This window comes from Pseudonaja textilis, chromosome 1, assembly GCF_049901715.1.
Source record: "Pseudonaja textilis isolate UNSWEBS1 chromosome 1, rPseTex1.2, whole genome shotgun sequence".
In the NCBI taxonomy this organism is placed as follows: domain Eukaryota; kingdom Metazoa; phylum Chordata; class Lepidosauria; order Squamata; family Elapidae; genus Pseudonaja; species Pseudonaja textilis.
Genome location: NC_141990.1, coordinates 206,179,275 through 206,198,234, shown reverse-complemented (window position 1 = coordinate 206,198,234; position 18,960 = coordinate 206,179,275). Strand labels below are relative to the sequence as shown.

The 18,960-nt window shown below is 36.7% G+C and overlaps 1 protein-coding gene across 1 annotated transcript in view; it reads left to right on the top strand.

The window, feature by feature from the left end:
- THSD7B (thrombospondin type 1 domain containing 7B) overlaps window positions 1-18,960 on the top strand; it is a 528,825-nt gene that overhangs the window by 214,570 nt on the left and 295,295 nt on the right. The window contains exons 6-7 of the mRNA XM_087920301.1: window positions 8,375-8,530; window positions 9,947-10,144. Coding sequence (XP_087776427.1) covers window positions 8,375-8,530; window positions 9,947-10,144 — 354 coding nt within the window. The remainder of the gene's footprint in view (window positions 1-8,374; window positions 8,531-9,946; window positions 10,145-18,960) is intronic.

The following is an 18,960-nucleotide window of genomic DNA, read 5'->3' as shown; positions in this document are numbered from 1 at the left end:
GCAATATGACCTTAAATCAGTAGCCAAATATTTTCAGACCCTCTTCCATCTTTAATGCCACATGCAGCCTATAATTCATTTTAACTTCATCTATTTATGTTTCTCTTTTTTTTATGTCTGCTTCTCTTGTATTTTCTCTCCTGTTTTACTTTAAAAGGCAAACAGTAACAAAAAAAGTTAATTGTTTTGCCTGTGAGGGCTGATGAGGGCAAGGGATATGACATGATCAGTACAATCAGTAGTTATGTAACTTTCTCATAAATTGGAAGATGAATGACTGCTGTTTTTCATGAGGATCCTGTAGGGCTAGAAATAACGTCTTACCTGCTGCAATTATATCAGCAGGACTGGTGTGATGAGTTAGGATCCATAATAGTGATTCTCTAGCCTCAAGGTGTAATTGTGTCATTGAGAAGCAGTCTGTAAACATGTGGGATTGATTAAACTGATCAATTGAGTGATTGAAACTGAATTCAACTATTGAAACTGAAAATATATTTTAATGGGCACAGATGTCAAATATACAGCAGATAACAACCTGGACCTTACCTTTTCTCAAAGACTGGAAACAGGAACATCAAGAATAAAGTACAGAAGGAAATGATGAAATGAATTGATTTTGTTTTCCTAAAATGGACATGGGTAATATAAAATACATATCTATTCTAAGGAGTTTAATTTTCTTGATAAATGACATATCTTCTGACGAGATATAAGTGTATTCTAACTGTTTCATACTAAGTTTATTGGGGCATTATTGGGGCATTCACCTATTAATGGTTCATTGCCAAATGTTGGTAGAACTAGAATGGATCAAATTAAAGCTACATTGTCAGATACCACAGAGCAAGTCCATACATTATGGGTGTCACATTGCTGTCACATGATGTTCTCTTTGTGGAACTAGGGTGGGCATGACACCCCTACTACACATGAAGGAAACTGATTAAACCAGGGGTGTCAAACTCAAGCCCTGGGGGCCAGATTCGGCCTGTGGGGTGCTTAGATCTGGCCCCCTGGAAACAGTAAAGGACTGGCCAGTGAAAATGTTTTGCAGGAGGCCATCACAGCTGAAAACAGAGGTTGTGAGGGCTGCGTGCTCCCCCATTCCATTTTTGCTGCCAGAGGGTTGCAAGAGGCAGTCGCAGCTGAAAACAAAGCTTGGGAGCCGGTTTTCACTGGCAGAGGGCTTAGACCACCACAGCCGTCCTCAACACTAGTGATACCAAGTTGGGTGTGCCCAATCTGGCCAGGCCCAATCTGGCCAGGCCCACCCCCAAGGTGAAACACAACCCTGATGCGACCCTCAATGAAATCAAGTTTGACATCCCTGGATTAAACTGATATATTGCTAAACAGCCTATGCACGGGAATCTTCTCAATTAAACAGCACCTGCCTGGAATTAGTTAAGAGTCAACAGAATTCAAGGGGAGGAGATTGGACTTAGTCCTCTTGTGACTATGTAGAGATTCTAGATGGTCTCTCTTTTAACTTGGCCCCCATGTTCTGCAACTCCTTATCCTACATCATAAAGTAATGGCATCATTAATGGATAACAGCTGACACCTTTAAAACCAGGCATACATGTATTATTTAGGTTTTATAATTGTCAGTACTGCATACAGGTAAGCCTACTTTCCAAGGAAGTTTGGAAATTCAAAGATGTAAATTCATGAAAAGAGCAAACTTGCAATCATTTTTTTTCCTTCATGCTAAAAGTGGAAGGAATAGATATTAAAGATGACTCACACCTTTCCCATACTGAGCCTGCAGCAATGCATCTTAAATGAGTGCCTTTAAAACTGTTTTGGAAACTGCATCGATACAGAATGCTATAGCCTGACTGTTAGTTGACAACAACCTTTATAAGGATATCACATTGTTTTAAGGGCATTGCACTGGTTACGAATGGGTGCTTTTCAAAATACTAGTTTTAGTCTTAACCCCCATGTGGCTTAATTCTTAAGGCTTTTCACCCGGGAAATATTTTGAATGGAATTTGCCCATCTTGTTCACTCAACAGAAGAGATGGTACAGTCTCTGTTCCCAAGAAATGACTAATATTGTTCCTAGTGGCAATGCTATTTGGAATAGTTTTGTTTCACAAAATAGTTGATGTGTCTGAGATGTTAAGAGATGCTGGTTAGGTGCTCCCTTGATTTGTGTTTTCTTTTAAACTTACAGTTTATATTAGACAGTGTTATAAAATGATTTAGTGGCATTAATTGTTTTTATGTTCTTGTTTTTATGTGAACTAACACAAGCCATTTTGTATAATATTTTATATATAAGGGCTACATCGATTAATGATATATAAAGGCAGAGATCTCTGTAATGGTAGTTTAATACTTTGATGATATCAGCAGAGGCTGATGAAAGCTTAGTAAATACATTAAATGTAATTTTAAGATCATAGGATGTCTGTTTCTTCTTTTACAAGTATACCTGGAACTTGTATTTTTAGAATAGTTTTATATTTATATACTGTATATTTTTATATGTATGTATGTATGTATGTATGTATGTATGTATGTATGTATAGAAAGAATCACTATTTATTTGATTTTATCCTGTGTTTATCACTTGATAAGTAACTCAAGGTGGTGAACATACACAAATACATATACATACATTCATGTATACACTAATCATATTTCTGCCAAGCATGCTATATATTATTATACAGTAAAGTTTCCAGGGCAAATAAAACACTTGCTTTTGTGACAACTGTTACACATTAGGCCTTAATAAAGTCTTTTTATTTTTTGTGATTGTAGATGCAGAAATGTATGCGGATCATTGCAGGCTTTAGTTAAATCATATTAATTCCTACATTAGAGTTTCTTTATTGAATGATCAGATGCCCTGTATATCTTGCCTTGCTCCTATCTTTTGTGTGTTATAAATCTGCTATATTGATCACGGGAGGATGGCACAAAACTCTCTGTCTGTGATGATTGCTTAATAGCAAGACAGCGAGCTTTAGGAATAGCTTACCACCTAGATAATTGCTGCAATGAAACTGAAGGTAGAAATATCTAGCAATAGCATTAAATCTTTACACAATGGCAGCAATCTACACAGTCTACCTTAAAGATGATATAGCAAGATCATTAAAAAGCTCATAATAGGTTGATTATTCTTGACTCTTTCCTCATGGTAAATGTCAATTATGCACAACACCAGCTATTATGTACTAATAATATTTCTTCAGTCAGTTTAGAAATGCAGGATGTTGCATGGCTAGAACTACTGTTTTTAGGACAGTATTGAATCAGACAGATCTTGTTGAAGTCTTACTATTTCTGGTATTATGTCACTTTTCAGTTGCTGAGTACTCTTTGCACATTAATCTAACTCACCTTAGATTAGATTAGTCAACCATGGCTGAGGCTAGTCCAAGAAAATTTTATGCATATTAGCAGTTCATGGTTGGTGTACAATTGTACTTGAGATTCAGTCTTACTTTGCACTTGACCTTTATGTAAAGTAGAATAATACTGAATAAAAATGTTTAGCATATTTGCATTGTCTGTTTTACAGAATATTTTTTTTTCAATTTTATTATCACTTCTTTTTCTTTCTCTTTTCTCTACTTATATGCCAACCATTTCCTGGTATATTTGAAAATTCAAAACTTCTTTGGTTTGCATAGTTCACCTTTGGTCTCTAGAAGCTTAATTTGGTTGGTAATAATTTGGTTGGCTCTTTGGTGAAAATCACTGTACTTTCTATTTCCTTTTCTTTTTAAATTTACCATTTTGTTGTATAAAAATACCCTCTTACAAAAGCTTTGCTTTCATCCCAAACTGTTCTTAGTCTTGTACCTTTATAAAGGTTGTTCTCGAAAAAAATATTTTAACTTCTTTTTACAATCCTTCACTACCATTTCCTTTTGCAGCATCTCATTCGGTCTCCACTTAATAGAGCTATTTTTCCTGTTAAAAGTTAAAGTTAATGAATTGCTGTGTTTGGTAATTTTTATAAGTTAATAGCGAAAGCCTAAGACATCCAACTCATATCTATTCTAGAAAAGATGCATGCCTTCAGATTAAATAAATATATTCTTTGGGGCCACAAATTTTTACCTCTCCATAGATCAACAAACTCAAAATTATCCATTAAATTGATATTGAATTAATTATTCCAATTAAAAATAATGTGCAGGTGGTTTACTCAATTGTTCTTATAACTTTATGACCATTATTATATGTTGTAACTGTACAGTAGTATAGTAACAATAGTAGTTTAAAATATATATAAAAATGCAATTCACCAGTTACTGATAAACTGCATACTTACATTTTAAATATATAACTATTTCATATAGAGAGAGCTAAAAACATGTGAACCTACAACATAATGCATGCTTATAGAATCACTTAAGAGACGGTATAATACTTTCATATTTTATTTACCTTAAAGTGAAGTAACAAATAATTTCAAAAGATTTTACCACATGTCAGGCATGCATTGACATTTCTTTTGTGGGTATCATGATTCATTGCCTGAGACTTTAATATTGATGAAAGAGAAGTCAGATCCAATAGCCCTTCTGAAAGACAATCTGTCTTGATGTTCTCATTTTTTAAAAACCATTCTAAGGTTTTTGTTGTTGTATTCAGGAAAGCTCTCGGTTCAGCCTGCTGATATTTTCCAATCTATAGGGAATATAAAGTTAAATAACCATAAGAAGCTGTAATATTCTTTCTGGGAGATTGAAAGGATGACGGGAGAGAGAGAAAGAGATGAAAGGATATCATATTTTGTTTTCTTGCTTATTTTTGTTTTTGTTTTTATCAGTATCTGGGAGCGTAAATTTCTGTAAATTTCTAAGCACCCAGAATTTACAGCTAAGATCAATATAATAAATAGGCATGTTTAATACTAAATTTACTTTGTGTCAATTTAATCCAATTTACTATTTTACCATAGTAAGGATGTTGTAGATTTCTTAAACATATCTTTATTTACTCCTTTTTACCTTTGTGTATTGTTTTATTATATTAATATAAAACAAATGTAGCACATTATTTGAGTACAATTATCTTTATACAGTGTTGACTGGATATTATTAATACTGTGATGTTTAGACTAAATTGAACTTGTAAAGATAATACATGGACTATGTTATTACCTTGAAGAAAATAAGTTTGCATTTTATTATGGTCCCCTTTTGTAGTTCTGTCCAAAAACGTCTGTAAATACTGACCTCTTGCTGGGGCGTATAGTTGGTAGCTGAATAGGACAGTCGTGTTGTCTTCTATTTCTGGTGCTTCACAAACATATATTTTGTCAGAAAGTGGTGGAATTGTGCATATTGAATCATAATACTCAGATTCTGAGTCAGACTTGTTGCCAGGTTTTTTTATTTATTTAACAAGACATTTTACTCTTAACCATCATTTCAACCACATGATTGCAAGTGACTCAGTGTTGGTTTGAGCTAATGAGTTCATATTCTGTGGGTGACTCAAGCAGTTCAATGATTTTGTTCATCTATATGAGAGGTGGGGAACTATGGCTCTTTTATGACTTGTGAACTTCAACTCCCAGAATTCCTGAGTCACCATGGCTGGCTCAGGAATTCTGGAAGTGGAAGTCCACAAGTCATAAACGGGCCATAGTTTCCCACCCCTGTTATAGTGAATTCTGTACCATATGTCTTGGGTTATGAAATTATCTCTTACTTAAATGCGATTTTTAAAAAAATGGTTTAGAAATAGCATTTTTTAAAAATCATCTGGCAAAGAAAGCTTTGTATTGTTTCTCAGTTCGAACATATGAGGTTATTTTGTGTCTTGAACTTTCAGGGACGGCTTTGCTTCAGAAATAATAGCTATGAGCAGCAGATTCCTTGAGCTGGAAATGTTTGGAACATTAAGCAGGACCATATCTTAGTTAAGCTTGGGGAATAAATGTGTCTCTTGCATTTTCCCATTTATGAAGGAATTTTTACAGGGTTATGAGCACATCAAGTTCACTTTTCCTCTATATGGAAATAACTGTCAGAAGTTAGTGATAATAATCCAAAACAACTGGCTATAGTTACCATTATGGAGTCTTCAGTGGCCTTTAAGGGAGAAAAAGAGAGAATAATACTGTAATAGGATTTTCCATAACATTATTTATATTTTTACCTCAACTAAGGTTAACCTATTTTAAATAAGTTGCATTTCATGCTATGCGGTTGGAATTGCTAAGAATTCTTTTCCAACTTTGTACTCTTACAACTTCTGTTTCAGGCTAATTGTTAATATTGAAGTCTGCTTGATATCTCTGTCTGTCTGTCTGTCTGTTCTGTCTTCCACTAAGAAGGTTCTTTTTTGTAGCATTAAAATAGCAGAGTCATTACTGCAGCCTGTTGCGTTCTATTTTTTTTTATTTCTACAACTTTTCCATTTTGGAAAAAAAAATACCTATTTTTCTTAGTTTTAGAATTAATGCGACTTACTGTATCATTGGTTACTCTAGAGCAGCGGTGTCAAACTCAATTTCATTGAGGGCCGCATCAGGGCTGTGATTGACCTTAGGAGGGCTGGCGGGGGCATGGCTGACTGGGTAGGTGTGGTCAATTAGGTGGGCATGGCCAGACTGACGCCACTCCTCAAACTCTCTGGCATGTTTTCTCTTCATATTGGGTAGACCAGGTTGAAGCTATGCTGGCCTGCTCTTTCTTATTCGTACTGGGAGACTGGGCCAAAGTTACACTGGCCCAATCTTTCTTTGCACTGGGTAGACTGGGCTGATCTTTGCTCCTCACATTGGGTAGACCAGAACGGCCCCGCAATCCAGATCCAACCACATCGCAGCGTGGATGCGGCACGTGGACCTTGAGTTTGACACCTCTGCTCTAGAGTAAATAAATTGTTGCCAATCAGTATTTCAAAACTATATCTAAACAAGTGAAAGTACTTAACAACATGGCTAATATTGTTCTTGTGTTGCTTAAACTGAATCTGTTTGTGATGAGAGAGAAAAATGCAGTGAGACTGATATGCTTCTTTGCCAGTAAATTACTAGAATGATAAATTGTTTTGCAAAGAACAATGCTAAAGGCCACATTAAGAAATGCATGAACCTCGTTGACAGGGAATAGTTTGATGGCTAAAACAAGCAAGATAATATTTATCTTACACTTTTCTGCTATGTGATTTTTTGAACCTTTAGAAAAAGAACTAGAGTATTCAGAAAGTAAAGTCAGTTGGATTCCTGCCAGCTTTCACAATCCCTAAATCAATATGTTAGAGGCAATGTTTTGGAAATAAGTAATAATAAAAGTAATCTTTGTATCCAAGTATCACTGTCTGTTAATTTTGAATTAAATATTATCTCATCGTGAAACAAGATTGTTATGGCAATTGGCTGTGAAACCTTAAAATACCTTTTTCTCGTCCTTTCCGCATTTCATGCTTCTCTGCATGAGGGTATACATCGTGTGCATGCTTGGTTTGCGAGCAGGAACACATAGAATGAAAAATAGAGCGTAGGATATTTATCTTTCCCACCATGATAAGTCAAGCCTGAGTTAAAACTATACAAGAGAATGTATATTCTTTGCATTCCCATGTGTACTCAAGAGTGCTTGACTAAAGGTAAAATACCTTTTACTTATTTGTTTGATATTGTTTAGACTGTTCTTCAACTATTTCCTTGAGCCCCATTTTCCTTCCTGTTCATTAAACAATCATCCCCTTCCCCCCGTAAAATTCTAGTTAGACATTCATTTATATCCTGGCATCATGATGTGGCAGTGCAGTATACCATGAGGGGTACTCAGGAAGAATATGTGATTGTTTTAGATGTGTATGCAGTGACAAGCTTACTGGCTAAAGGTGCAAGCTTATTGCACGGGGATGCTTGGATAGAAATATAGAGGATGCCGGTGAGGAAGAATCTAGTCAATGATCAGTGATATCTTCTGAGGAAGTAAGAGAGCTCCATGGTGAAGGTTGGCAGAAATGGAACAACAAGACTTGTAATCAAGGCAGTAATATATCGGAAAGGAAACAGTGAGGCAAGAAGTCAACATTACAGGCAAGTTCAGGGGAAATAATTGTGATGAATGGAGTCCTGAACTATAGATCTAATAAAACAATTTATGCATAACAGCAGGTACTGTGATCCTGGTCAGAATATTTTTTTTTGAAAATAACAACCAAGTAATTAAAATAGATAACTTAAGTATAATGTATGAAATTTCATTTCTTCTGATTATTACATTATTATTAGCTTGAACTCAGATGTACCTTTGGTTGCTGTGGTGAGAATCTGCCCAAAGTATAATGCATTTGAATGCAGAAACACTTAGTGATTTAAAGGAATAAGCTGCACAATTTCTTTTTCCTTTTATGTTTTTTTCCCCCTCTTAAGTGACTAGACCTGTGGAAAAGAAACTTTGCCTTACTCCTGTTCCTCCTGCTTCTCAACTGTGTAGCATTCCGTGTCCTCCTGATTGTGTGGTTTCTTCCTGGTCAGCATGGGGCCCTTGCATTCATGAAGACTGCCAAGAAATTCAAGGAAGAAAAGGTGAATTTGAATATAAGTTTCAACATAATGTAGGGTATTTCTTCAACCTGATGTTTTGCAGATGTACTGGATAATATTTCCTTTCAGTTTCCCCTGATACGTTTGACTTTTTATTCCCTTTATAAAGTGTGCTTCTCTACTGTGTATTCCAGTTTTTAGCAAACCATAGTTCTTTTGCTTGTAATCCATGATTAAACATAGTCCTACTTGGGTATTTAACTTTCTATTTTTTATTTTTATGTATTTTTTGTTTCAAGGGAGAGAAGGAGAGAGGAAAAGAGAGAGCGGTTAGATCAGATCTCTATCTCTGTCTCCCTCTCACCAACGTCAGCAAGCCACTGTCAGTCAAAATTCATATTAGTGGTCCCCGGGATTTAAAATTATGAGTTTGGTGGTCCCTGAGGTCCAAAAGGTTGGCGAACCCTGCACTAGAGCAAAGGGACCACAAAGGCATGAAATGAGTCCAGGAAGCATATGAGACTGAGTTTCTGATTCAAACTAATGTACTGAGAGAATATTTGTACCTCAGAATTGAACTGAGGAGCCCTTGGTGCTCTCTGAGCTTGGTGGTTTTCATGCAGACATTTCATTACCCAGCTCAGTAACATCATCAGTGCTAGATGAGAATTTACCTAGAGGTTACCTAGTTTGGTAACAAAGCTAATGTGCTTTATGCCAAATTCATGATTATTGAAGAATTCATGCAAATAAGCTCTTTTCCACCTATGTAACAAATGTGGATATTTTTTTTTAAATGGATATCTTTAAACATCAGAAGGGAATGATTCTGCCTGCACTCTGATTCCTCCAACAGTATATGCTTGCATAAAGTAGACCTAGAAACCAGTAAGTTATAAGTGGGAGTAAGATTGTTCCAGTACACATTTCTCCAGGAGTTGAATATTATATGAAAAGAGCTCTATTATGTATAGCTTGTTGTTGAGCAAGTTAAGTAGTCTTTTTCATAACAATGCAAATATGTAGACATAATGGAAAAGCAGTCAAGTCCTCCAGCGAGTCTATCCTTTTTCCCACGTTCCCTCAGTACAAATGTGACCCATGCTAATGTATAATTTCCTACATCAGAAATAGCAAGGGAGAATGGGAAAGTGGGAAAAATATGTAATCAGTCTTCTTTTCTAAAGCGCACAAGCATGATTTGATCTTCTTTAGTACGTGCAATGTAACCTGAGAGATTTTTAATAGCACCTTCTTGTCATTTCATTGTAAGTATGCAAGGCAGCTTAAAAGTTAGCAGAGCTGTTTAGCCAAAGACAATGAGCTAGAACTGTGAGAAAATGTGTTTCTTACCTCTATTGTATTTGTTCATCTTCAAGATGGATTGACGGTTGGAAATTATTCAGTATTGTTTCTTCCTTCTGATTTTAGCTATTTGCCTCCCCACCCTTCTCTTAGGTTTCAGAATGAGGCACAGACACATTGTTGTGGATTCCATTGGTAATTCTGAGAACTGTCCACATTTGATAGAGGCTATTCCATGTGACAATCCAATGTGTTATGACTGGAGCATTTCAGAAGGAAACTGTTTCCCTTATAATGGAATATGTGGACAAGGAAACCGTGTGTTGTATGCCCAATGCAAAAACAACAATGGTATGTAGCTCAAAGATATTTCATTTAAATATATACTACACTGTGGGGTCTTTGATGCTCTCTGAGCTTGGTTGTTTCCTTGTGGATGTTTCATTACCAAACTAGGTAACATCATCAGTGCTAACATCATTAATGCTGCATTAATATTCAAGATGCTTTATACTGTCTGTTTTCCAGAAAGAATGCATGATGTACATCTTAAGTTCAGATATGGATTTTACTAAAGTTTGTGGCTTTATTTTGCACCACACTTCGTCTTGTGCAAGTGTGTTGCTTAACAATTTAATCAGTTCTTTCTAGCAAATCATTCTGCCTTCTTTGTGGACTTCCACAAAACCTTAATTGCCTCAGTATAAGAAAAAGAGAGATTCCCGCAGTGAAGATTTCAGGGCTGAGGCCTAGTTTTCAGGGGTTTGCGACAGGGATTTAGCTCCACATGTGTAAATGATAGTTATATTGGCCTCAGGCAGGAGGTGTTGGGGGAGATTAGATGCTACTGGGCTACAAGTAGAATTTGTGCAGTGGAAAAAAACCATGCTGGAGATAAAATCCTTGATTGTAACTGTGTAAACAAAGCCACATAAGGTAGCACAATGCCAAGGAAAGAAAGTTGTTCTTATTGAGTGCATTGCAATACAGTGCCAAAGTGCCTGGGCTTCATGAGATTTGGAAAGAAAACTGAATATTATCAATTTGTGGCTCCAGCTTATTGTTTTTTTGGCCAGCCTTATGATTTAAATCAGGGGTGTCCAACTTTGGCAACTTTAAGACTTGTGGACTTCAACTCCCAGAATACCTCACCCAGCAAAGGAATTCTGGGAGTTGAAGTCCACAAGTCTTAAAGTTGCCAAGGTTGGACACCCCTGATTTAAATCATAAAAGCCTAAATTCTGCTAGATTAGTCTGTATGCTTCCCTAGTCCACTTTATTGTATCTCTCTTTAGCAAATGGGATGGCATTGGGGAAGATGTTGAACTTAGACAGGAGAATATGAGCTCTCTTCCACCATCCCTTCCCCTGTGTATGATTCAGAAGATAGAAAAGAACTATTGGTATTAATAGCTATTGATAGCCTGATCCTCCATAAACTTTGGTTGGATGCTAAATTGGCTGTGCTTACTTACCACAGCTGCTGGCAGTGAATTCCACAGTTTAAATATGAGCTGCATAAAAAAAATCATTTCATTCTGTTGGTTCTGAATTTGCATGCATTTAATTTCAGGAAATGGCCTCAAATATTTTTCTGGAAGGGAGAGGGGAGGGTGGGAAGAGAGAGAGAGAGACTTCTTTTTCTCCAAAATTTGCCTAAAGCAGGGCTTTCCAAACTGTGAGTGGTATTTTCCTTGAGGAGGTGCAAATAGGGGTGGTGTGAAGAACTTTTTAGTTTTACAAAATTTCAATAAGTCCATCTTTCTCACAGTTTCATTTTGTAGTTTTCATTGTTCATTTGTGTTCATTTTGGTGTTTGGATTGTTAGGAAGATTACACTATAGGGTGGGGTAAATGCAGCGGTGCGATTCAACTGGTGTAACAACCGGTTCACTGAGTGCGCACTGCGCGTGCGTCATACACACAATTCATGTGCGTGCTCTACGTTTAAAAAAGCCCATTTTCAACTCTAGTACTTACCTTCTACTGCAGCCCCAGTGACTGAAACAGCTGAAGTGCGGCAAACTGCTCTGCCGCATGAATCAGCTGCGCTAAAAACCCAGGAAATAAAGCACAGCAAAGGGCAGGGGCGGGTGGATGGGACCAAACACTTGCCGGAACTACCGGTTCGCCTACCCCCTGGGTAAATGCCAAAAAATGAAAAGCCCTCTAAAGCAAGTCATCATCTTTTGTGTTGCCCAAGTACTTCACCGGTAGTATGGTTTCAGATCTAGCAGGTTTTCATGAGACATGTTCCACCTCTTACTAAAGCATCTAGTAGAAATAAAGTTGACTTTTTCTCACTGACACCATTAGACCTATAGCTCTGAGAGTGACAATCCTTTTTTAAATAATAATTTTACAATTAAAAGTATAAAAATTAATACAAACTAAAAAAAAAAAAGTAAAAAAGAATAAATAAAAAGTGCAGAAAAAAATAGTATACAGATAAAAAAATAAATAAATTACTTCTTCCTCCATCACAGCAAAGATAAATAATTTAAGTAATTTATCACCTTCTCTTTAAATACAACAAATTATCTCTTCTTCCCATATCTCACCTCTTATTTAATAAACAAATCCTTAAAGCCTGGTTGTTCAATTTTGGTCAGCAAAAACCCTGTTAAGGATTACCAGAGATAACTACATATCTATTTAACTGTGATAAATAGCTTGAAATAGATAAATAAAAGAACCTTCTATTCCTTTTACTTTAATAATCTTAATCTTCCTTTAAGGAATGTCCTAGAATTTGATTTCTTTTCATTGTTATTTCTGTTTCTCTTATTATAAAATCTTTGAAAACTTTAACAGGTGACTTTTGTAAATCCAATGTAGAATAATTTTCCAAATCACTCTTTTGATTTGTTATTTGTATATCCCTTTTAATTAATAAGGCATTGTTCTTGTGGACTGTCATTTTAAAATCCACTTTCAAATCAGTCTCAGTCTTGTCTGGTAGAACTTGCTGTTCTTCCATAATAACTTTTAAACGCAATCTACCTATAATGACACACATTCTTAAAATTATTGAATCCATGGTTTACACATTTTCTTCAATATGTCTAAAGTTAAACTATTTTGTATTAGTTAATCAAATTTCAGTGTTCTTCCCATTCAATTGTAATCTTTAGTCCTTTCTAATTCTCAGTGAACTTTGTGTCCATGAATGTTATGTTACAGTTGTGATCTTGATTGAAATCCCTTGTTTCCCAGTTGTTCATCTCACAAGTTGACCACACACACACAAACTTCCCCCCAATTCCTGCAGTCTACTCATAAGGAACAGCTGTCAAAAGTACACATGACAACTTCACAATCACCCCCTTTTTTTGTGGAGACTTCATCTGCCAGAATTTGCTGTCTGGCTACCAGTCTCCGCTGCATTGTCACCCTCCTATGGGATGCCCGGTTTGCATGCCTCCTCATTAGAAGTCTGGGAGTGACAATCCTCTGGGTGTAAACAGAATTATCTCTCTGCTTTGTCAGTTATGTTTATAATAGAGCATCAAAAGAAAATTATTTTGATGACAGTGGTGTGATTTCTTTCCAAGAATGTATAACCTTCCTCAAAAAGGTACATCAGCATTTGCATTCCTTTCTAACTGTCGCCAATACACGCAGACACGAGATTTACTTCAAGGTTTTACAACTTATTGCTGAATAGCTTGTTGCATAATCTGAACTGGGAAAGTGGTTTTAGTGCTGTCTCCAAACCACATTGTATAATATGAATGGAATATGAATGGAATGGAATGGAATGGAATAGAATAGAATAGCTTATTTGACCAAGTGTGATTAGTCACACAAATAATTTGTCTCTAGTACAGAAGCTCTCAGTGTGCATGCAAAGCAACAGAGTAATAATAACCATAATACCAATAAGAGGAGATAGTAAAGGAGATAAGGGTAATAATAATACTTCTGCCATACGGGTAAATGTACTTTGATATAAATAATATCGTGAAAATTAGGCGTTCAGTAGAGTGATGGCACGAGGGAAAAAACTATCCTTGTTTCTAGTTGTTTTGGCATGCCATGCCCTATAGCAGTGTCCTGAGGGGAGGAAGCAGTTTGTGTTGTAACTTTTGGTTTTCCATTTTAGAAGGATAGCTGACATCATAATTTTCTCCTTTGAATGACATAGGAAACAAGGTTTTACATAATCTTTTGATCTGAGAGGAAGTGGGAATATGTGGACATGAGCTGCATCACTAATTTTTTTTATCCACTAAAATCTACAGTACTAATTTTCCAGTGCTGCCTCTAAAACCAAGGATAGTAGAATTCTTTTAAATGAACAGAATTTCCCCTTTTTGCCTTTGGTAAGTAAGCATCATGCTTACATAAATACTTACATTCTCTCTCTCCCTTTCCCTCTCCCTCCCTCCCTCTCTGTTTCTTCTTGCAAACTTATTACATTTTTTAAAAAATATAAGGAATGTGATTCAAGGTCCCAGATTCTGATGATATGTAAATGAAAACATCGTGCTGAGTAACATGATATTTACATTGCAGCGTTTCAGACCCAGAGGATGTTCAATTTCCAGCCCATTAATGAGGCACATTTTCATGTGAAGTTTACTAACATGTTGCGGCGGCTGTTTTCCTTGGTACACTCTGAAGCTATCCTACAACTTAATTATTTTTGATAGAGCGACTATTGTCAGATCACAAGATTGTTTTCTGAAGGGCCTATTCGCCTGCTTTTAATCAAATGAATGCTACAATATAACTAATCTTATCCTAGCTAAATCAGAAACGTGCAATGTCTTGGTGTAAACATGGCGTTGGAAATATTTCCAAGAAGAAACAAGTGAGACTGATTATCAAACTGGCAAAATTACTATGTGAACTGTGAATCATTCTCTTCTTATTCCACTTTTCTCTGTTTTCAACAGTGCTTATTAATCAGAGCTGCATTAACTTTACCGTGCCAGACACTGAAATCAGAATATATAAGGAGTTTATTCTGCTGTGTTAATATGATTGCTGTGGACTTCTCCATGAGTTCAAGCAAAGCTTCGTTGGTGCAAAAAATCTAAAAACTGGATGTTGCCATTTATAATATAGGCAGAGGTTTGATTTCTGTGTGGTGATTGGATGTTCCTTGGATGATAAAAGAAAAGTTGCACTGATGAAATTTTGCTTGAATGTATCAAGAAGCACATGCAGCATTCATGATCTACCCTTCGGTGCAGACTGTCCTAAGCCTGGAGAATGTCAAAGAAAGTATGCCCGGAAAAGTAACTAAGAATAAAAATAATAAAAAAATCAGGGCAGTCTTAAAATAAAGTTACAAGTCTATATTCAAAATAACGAAAAAATAAAAATAAAACGTTATTCTTTTGGGCGCAGGATAAAATTTTAACATAAAGATCAAAATTAATTCCCAAGTTGGATCTTAGCATAGATTGAATGGGCCTGGAAACAAAAAGACAGAAAATGGATTTATTATATGCACTGGTCTTTTGGAGGGAAAACTTATTATTAAACAATTGGGGTATATTGAACCCCTTTCATAATTTACAAAATAGCCTATGTTTTACCTAATATTTTTTTTTCTTTTTTCTTCCTTCCTCTTCTACAAGCTCTATCTTGGATGTCCAATATCTTCCAGGAATGATTACATCAATCTTGTTTGAAGAATAAAAATGATATTAAAAACTATAAAATCTTTTCCCCGTTTCTTTTATCGGTCATTTCTAGCAAATGGATCTATTGGAATTATTGGCACTAATACCAGTGTTGAATGGATTTTTCAGCTTGGTTTATATCCCTTGGTTCTTGTGAAAACGTTTTTGCAGAAATCTTGAAATCTTGAGTACACTCAATTCAGAGCCCTAAATAGGAAGCATTAGGTTAGCCTATTTCCTTTTTACTTTCCTGATGTAAAACATATTACCTTGTAAATTAGGCTATGAGATTGGCTGAACTCCCACAATGAGCTTAATTAATGAATGGGAATTATATGCCATATAACTTCATTGTCTTCCAGTTTATGTCAGTTGACATGATTTCTTTTCTTTTTTTATAATGAAAAAAGTTTGTTTTTTCTCACTCTCTGAACAAGCTGGACAGGTATTGTCAACCTAATGTAATTGCATTGTACTGTGTACAATTGTAATATCATCCATCGCTCTGCTTTTATTTTTAAACTCAGACTTATTTTTGATCCTGCTGGCTGCTTTTAACTGCTAGAGGAGAGAAAGAGAGAGAGAGTGATAAATTCCTTCTCATGCAAACAACCTTGACCTCAGATTCTGACATTAAGACTCAGCATCTTTGGCTGTGAGAGTTAAGCCTGACTTGGGCACTTAGTTTAAGTCTCTCCTTTTCTAGTCCACCTTCTAAGTCCTCCTAGCAGTAGCACCAAAAATTGGAGCCCTTCTCTGTTTTAATTGGCTGTGGTGTTCCTGACTGAAATTATATTAGGATAGTAGATGTGGGTCAAATTGCAAGTGACCTGCATCTGCCCATCACATATAACAACCCTGTTGCGTTATCCCATGTCTTCTCATAAGGCTGCCAACAGTATAATAATAATAGTAAGTGACCCTGGCAAGAATTTTGTGATTCTCTTTGAAACTTGAAAGTCACTTGTCTAACAGCCACATCTCATAAAAAGAAAATACAACATTTTGGTTGCTATGACGGTCACATACCTACGTCTATAATATACTCTCGTACCTATGTTTGCATTTCTTTTAAAAACATACAATGGAGTTTACTTCCTTTCAAGGTTGCTGTTTTTGTCGGGGAAAGCTGTTGATTGAGACAACATGCATTTGTTCTGAGGTGACTTTTACTGGTGTGCAAAATGCCTTCAGAAAACTATTTACATCATTGTGAATAGGTATTATATTTTCAGCATCAAAATTTATTTTGTTTTCACATATACCTCTGTGGAATTTCTGGGTGGCCTTTGGATCTAACAGCATCCAGGGTTTTTTTTTTCAGACTTGAAATGTTTCTCAGCCTTCTATTCTGTAATGGAATAGCAGATTTTTATGAAGGTGGACAGGCAGACAAGTAATTTCCTTGACATCTTTTGCCCTCAAAACTGTGGTATTTGTGTGTATTGCTAACTTTGAGCTCTAATACAAGTTTCAAATAATGAATGATTCTGGTACCTTTCTTTTTTAATAGATACTTGTTATTGTTGTTGATAGATAGGTAAGAAATATGGAATATAAGGTTGGATGAATGGTTAGATATTTTATTGTTGTCCAAGGTCAGCATTATAAAAAGAAAACATTTCAACGACAACCGAAAAAGCATATGAAGGAAACATCAAAATTTAAATTTAAGAGTTTGATTTTGCAGCCATTCTTCTCTTCTATCAAGGATTGTGCAAAAGACTTTTTGATTTTCTGTAAGGTGCTGTTAGATATTTTTGTTTTTTTGTTTTTCCTAACTTATTCAAATTTGGAAAGAATACAGAATAAAACCATACTGAAAAAGTGACTTATGACCACTTTTCACACAATAATCATTGTAGCATCCCCATGGTCATAAGATCAAAATATGCCATAGCCGCCAGTTGCCTGGTACCACCCTTCCCCACTCACAATTGTTTCTGCATGCTACTGCTGCCTGGCACCACCCAAGCCCTACCGGGATCGCTTCTGCGCACCACCAGTTGCTTGATGCATCCCCCATGGCCCCCATGATCACTTCTGCATATCACCACTATCAGTTGTCTTGTGCCCCCCACAGCCCCCATTATCGCTTCTGCGTGCCACTGTTGCCTGGTGCCCCCACACGCCCACACAATCACTTCTGCATGCCTCCACCACCACTTGCCTGGCACCCTCCCCATTGGCTCCCACATTGGTGTGGTGTCCCCCCACAGCCTGTCACTGATCGGTCACTGCCGCCTTCCCCATTGGCTGGCAACTTCTTATTCCGTGCAGCCAAGGGCTGGGTCAAACAGTGTCTGAGTGAATGGGCAGGGATGAAGGGCCAGGGGCCATTGGTCATGTGGAATGACCAGGAGGGGGGGAGCAGAGGAAGAAAGCTAGCTATAAATCAGCTGAGGCGGGTAGTTGGGGATAAAGGGGGCGTGGCCAATGGTGGGCGCTAAAATGTCCCATTCCATTTGGGATGTTTGCCTTGGCCAGGAACAACTAAGCAGCTTATACCCCAATCAGTATTTTTTTAGCCTCATGGTAGTTTAACAGAGAAGTTTGAAAGCGTATGGAAACAGTTTTACTTCTTTATTTTTTTAACCTCTCAGTGTGAATTGTTTATAGTAGGCTAACTGGTAGAATTTCCTACAGATTGGTCCAGGGAAACTTTTTTTTCTGCTGAAAGAAGGGGCAGCCAAATGAATTCAGTGCCCCTGAATGAGGACGATTATCTGTTGCTGGATAGTTCCCAGAATTTCATGCAAAGCGGCGGAACTGCATTTGATAATTCAATGAGGAGAAAGAAACAACTTGAGAGATTTGCAAGCTGAAACAAGGCCTCCATAAAGTTCATGAATGCCTATTAGATTTTTCAATTATATGCCAGAGATGTTGAGTGGGATGACGGATCAGTTTCAAGAAGGACTTGCTGATGAGCTGATTTAGTAAGACTAGGCACACCAGAGAATTTGGAAGAAGTGTTTCATTGTGTCTCTTTTTTTGTTAATTGATGGGTGATTGGAAGAGTTGAAGTATATGGGAAATAGTAAAGGGAGCAGATTTTATAATCTCTCTTCATCTCTCTCCCCATCCCTGATAGCTGTTCTGACCAAGGCTTCCTGAGACACCAACAAACACATCTAAAATCTAAAAATCTTGTATTTTAGTTCAATGGCTGTGAATTATTGTCATTCGCAGCCCGGAATGAGTCTTAACTGGTTATAATTAGTCCCAGGGACGTCTGCCAAAGTTCTTTATAAGACGTCAGATAAAAATGTATCTTATCTTATTTGAAGGGCTACCAACAACTAAAATCCCAATTAGTCTTTCCAAAACCAAACAGAGAATAAATTCACCATGGAGCTTTCAGAGTCCAAATTGATCAGAACAAACGACTTGGCTTCCTGCAAAGGTTTCCCTACCTTTACACCTCCTTTATACCTTAGTGGAGGGGCAATCACCTCCAAGCCTTACTCCTGAGCCACCCCTTTTGTCTTAGCTGCTCTTGCCTTCTGGCAGCTCTGTGCACACGCACAC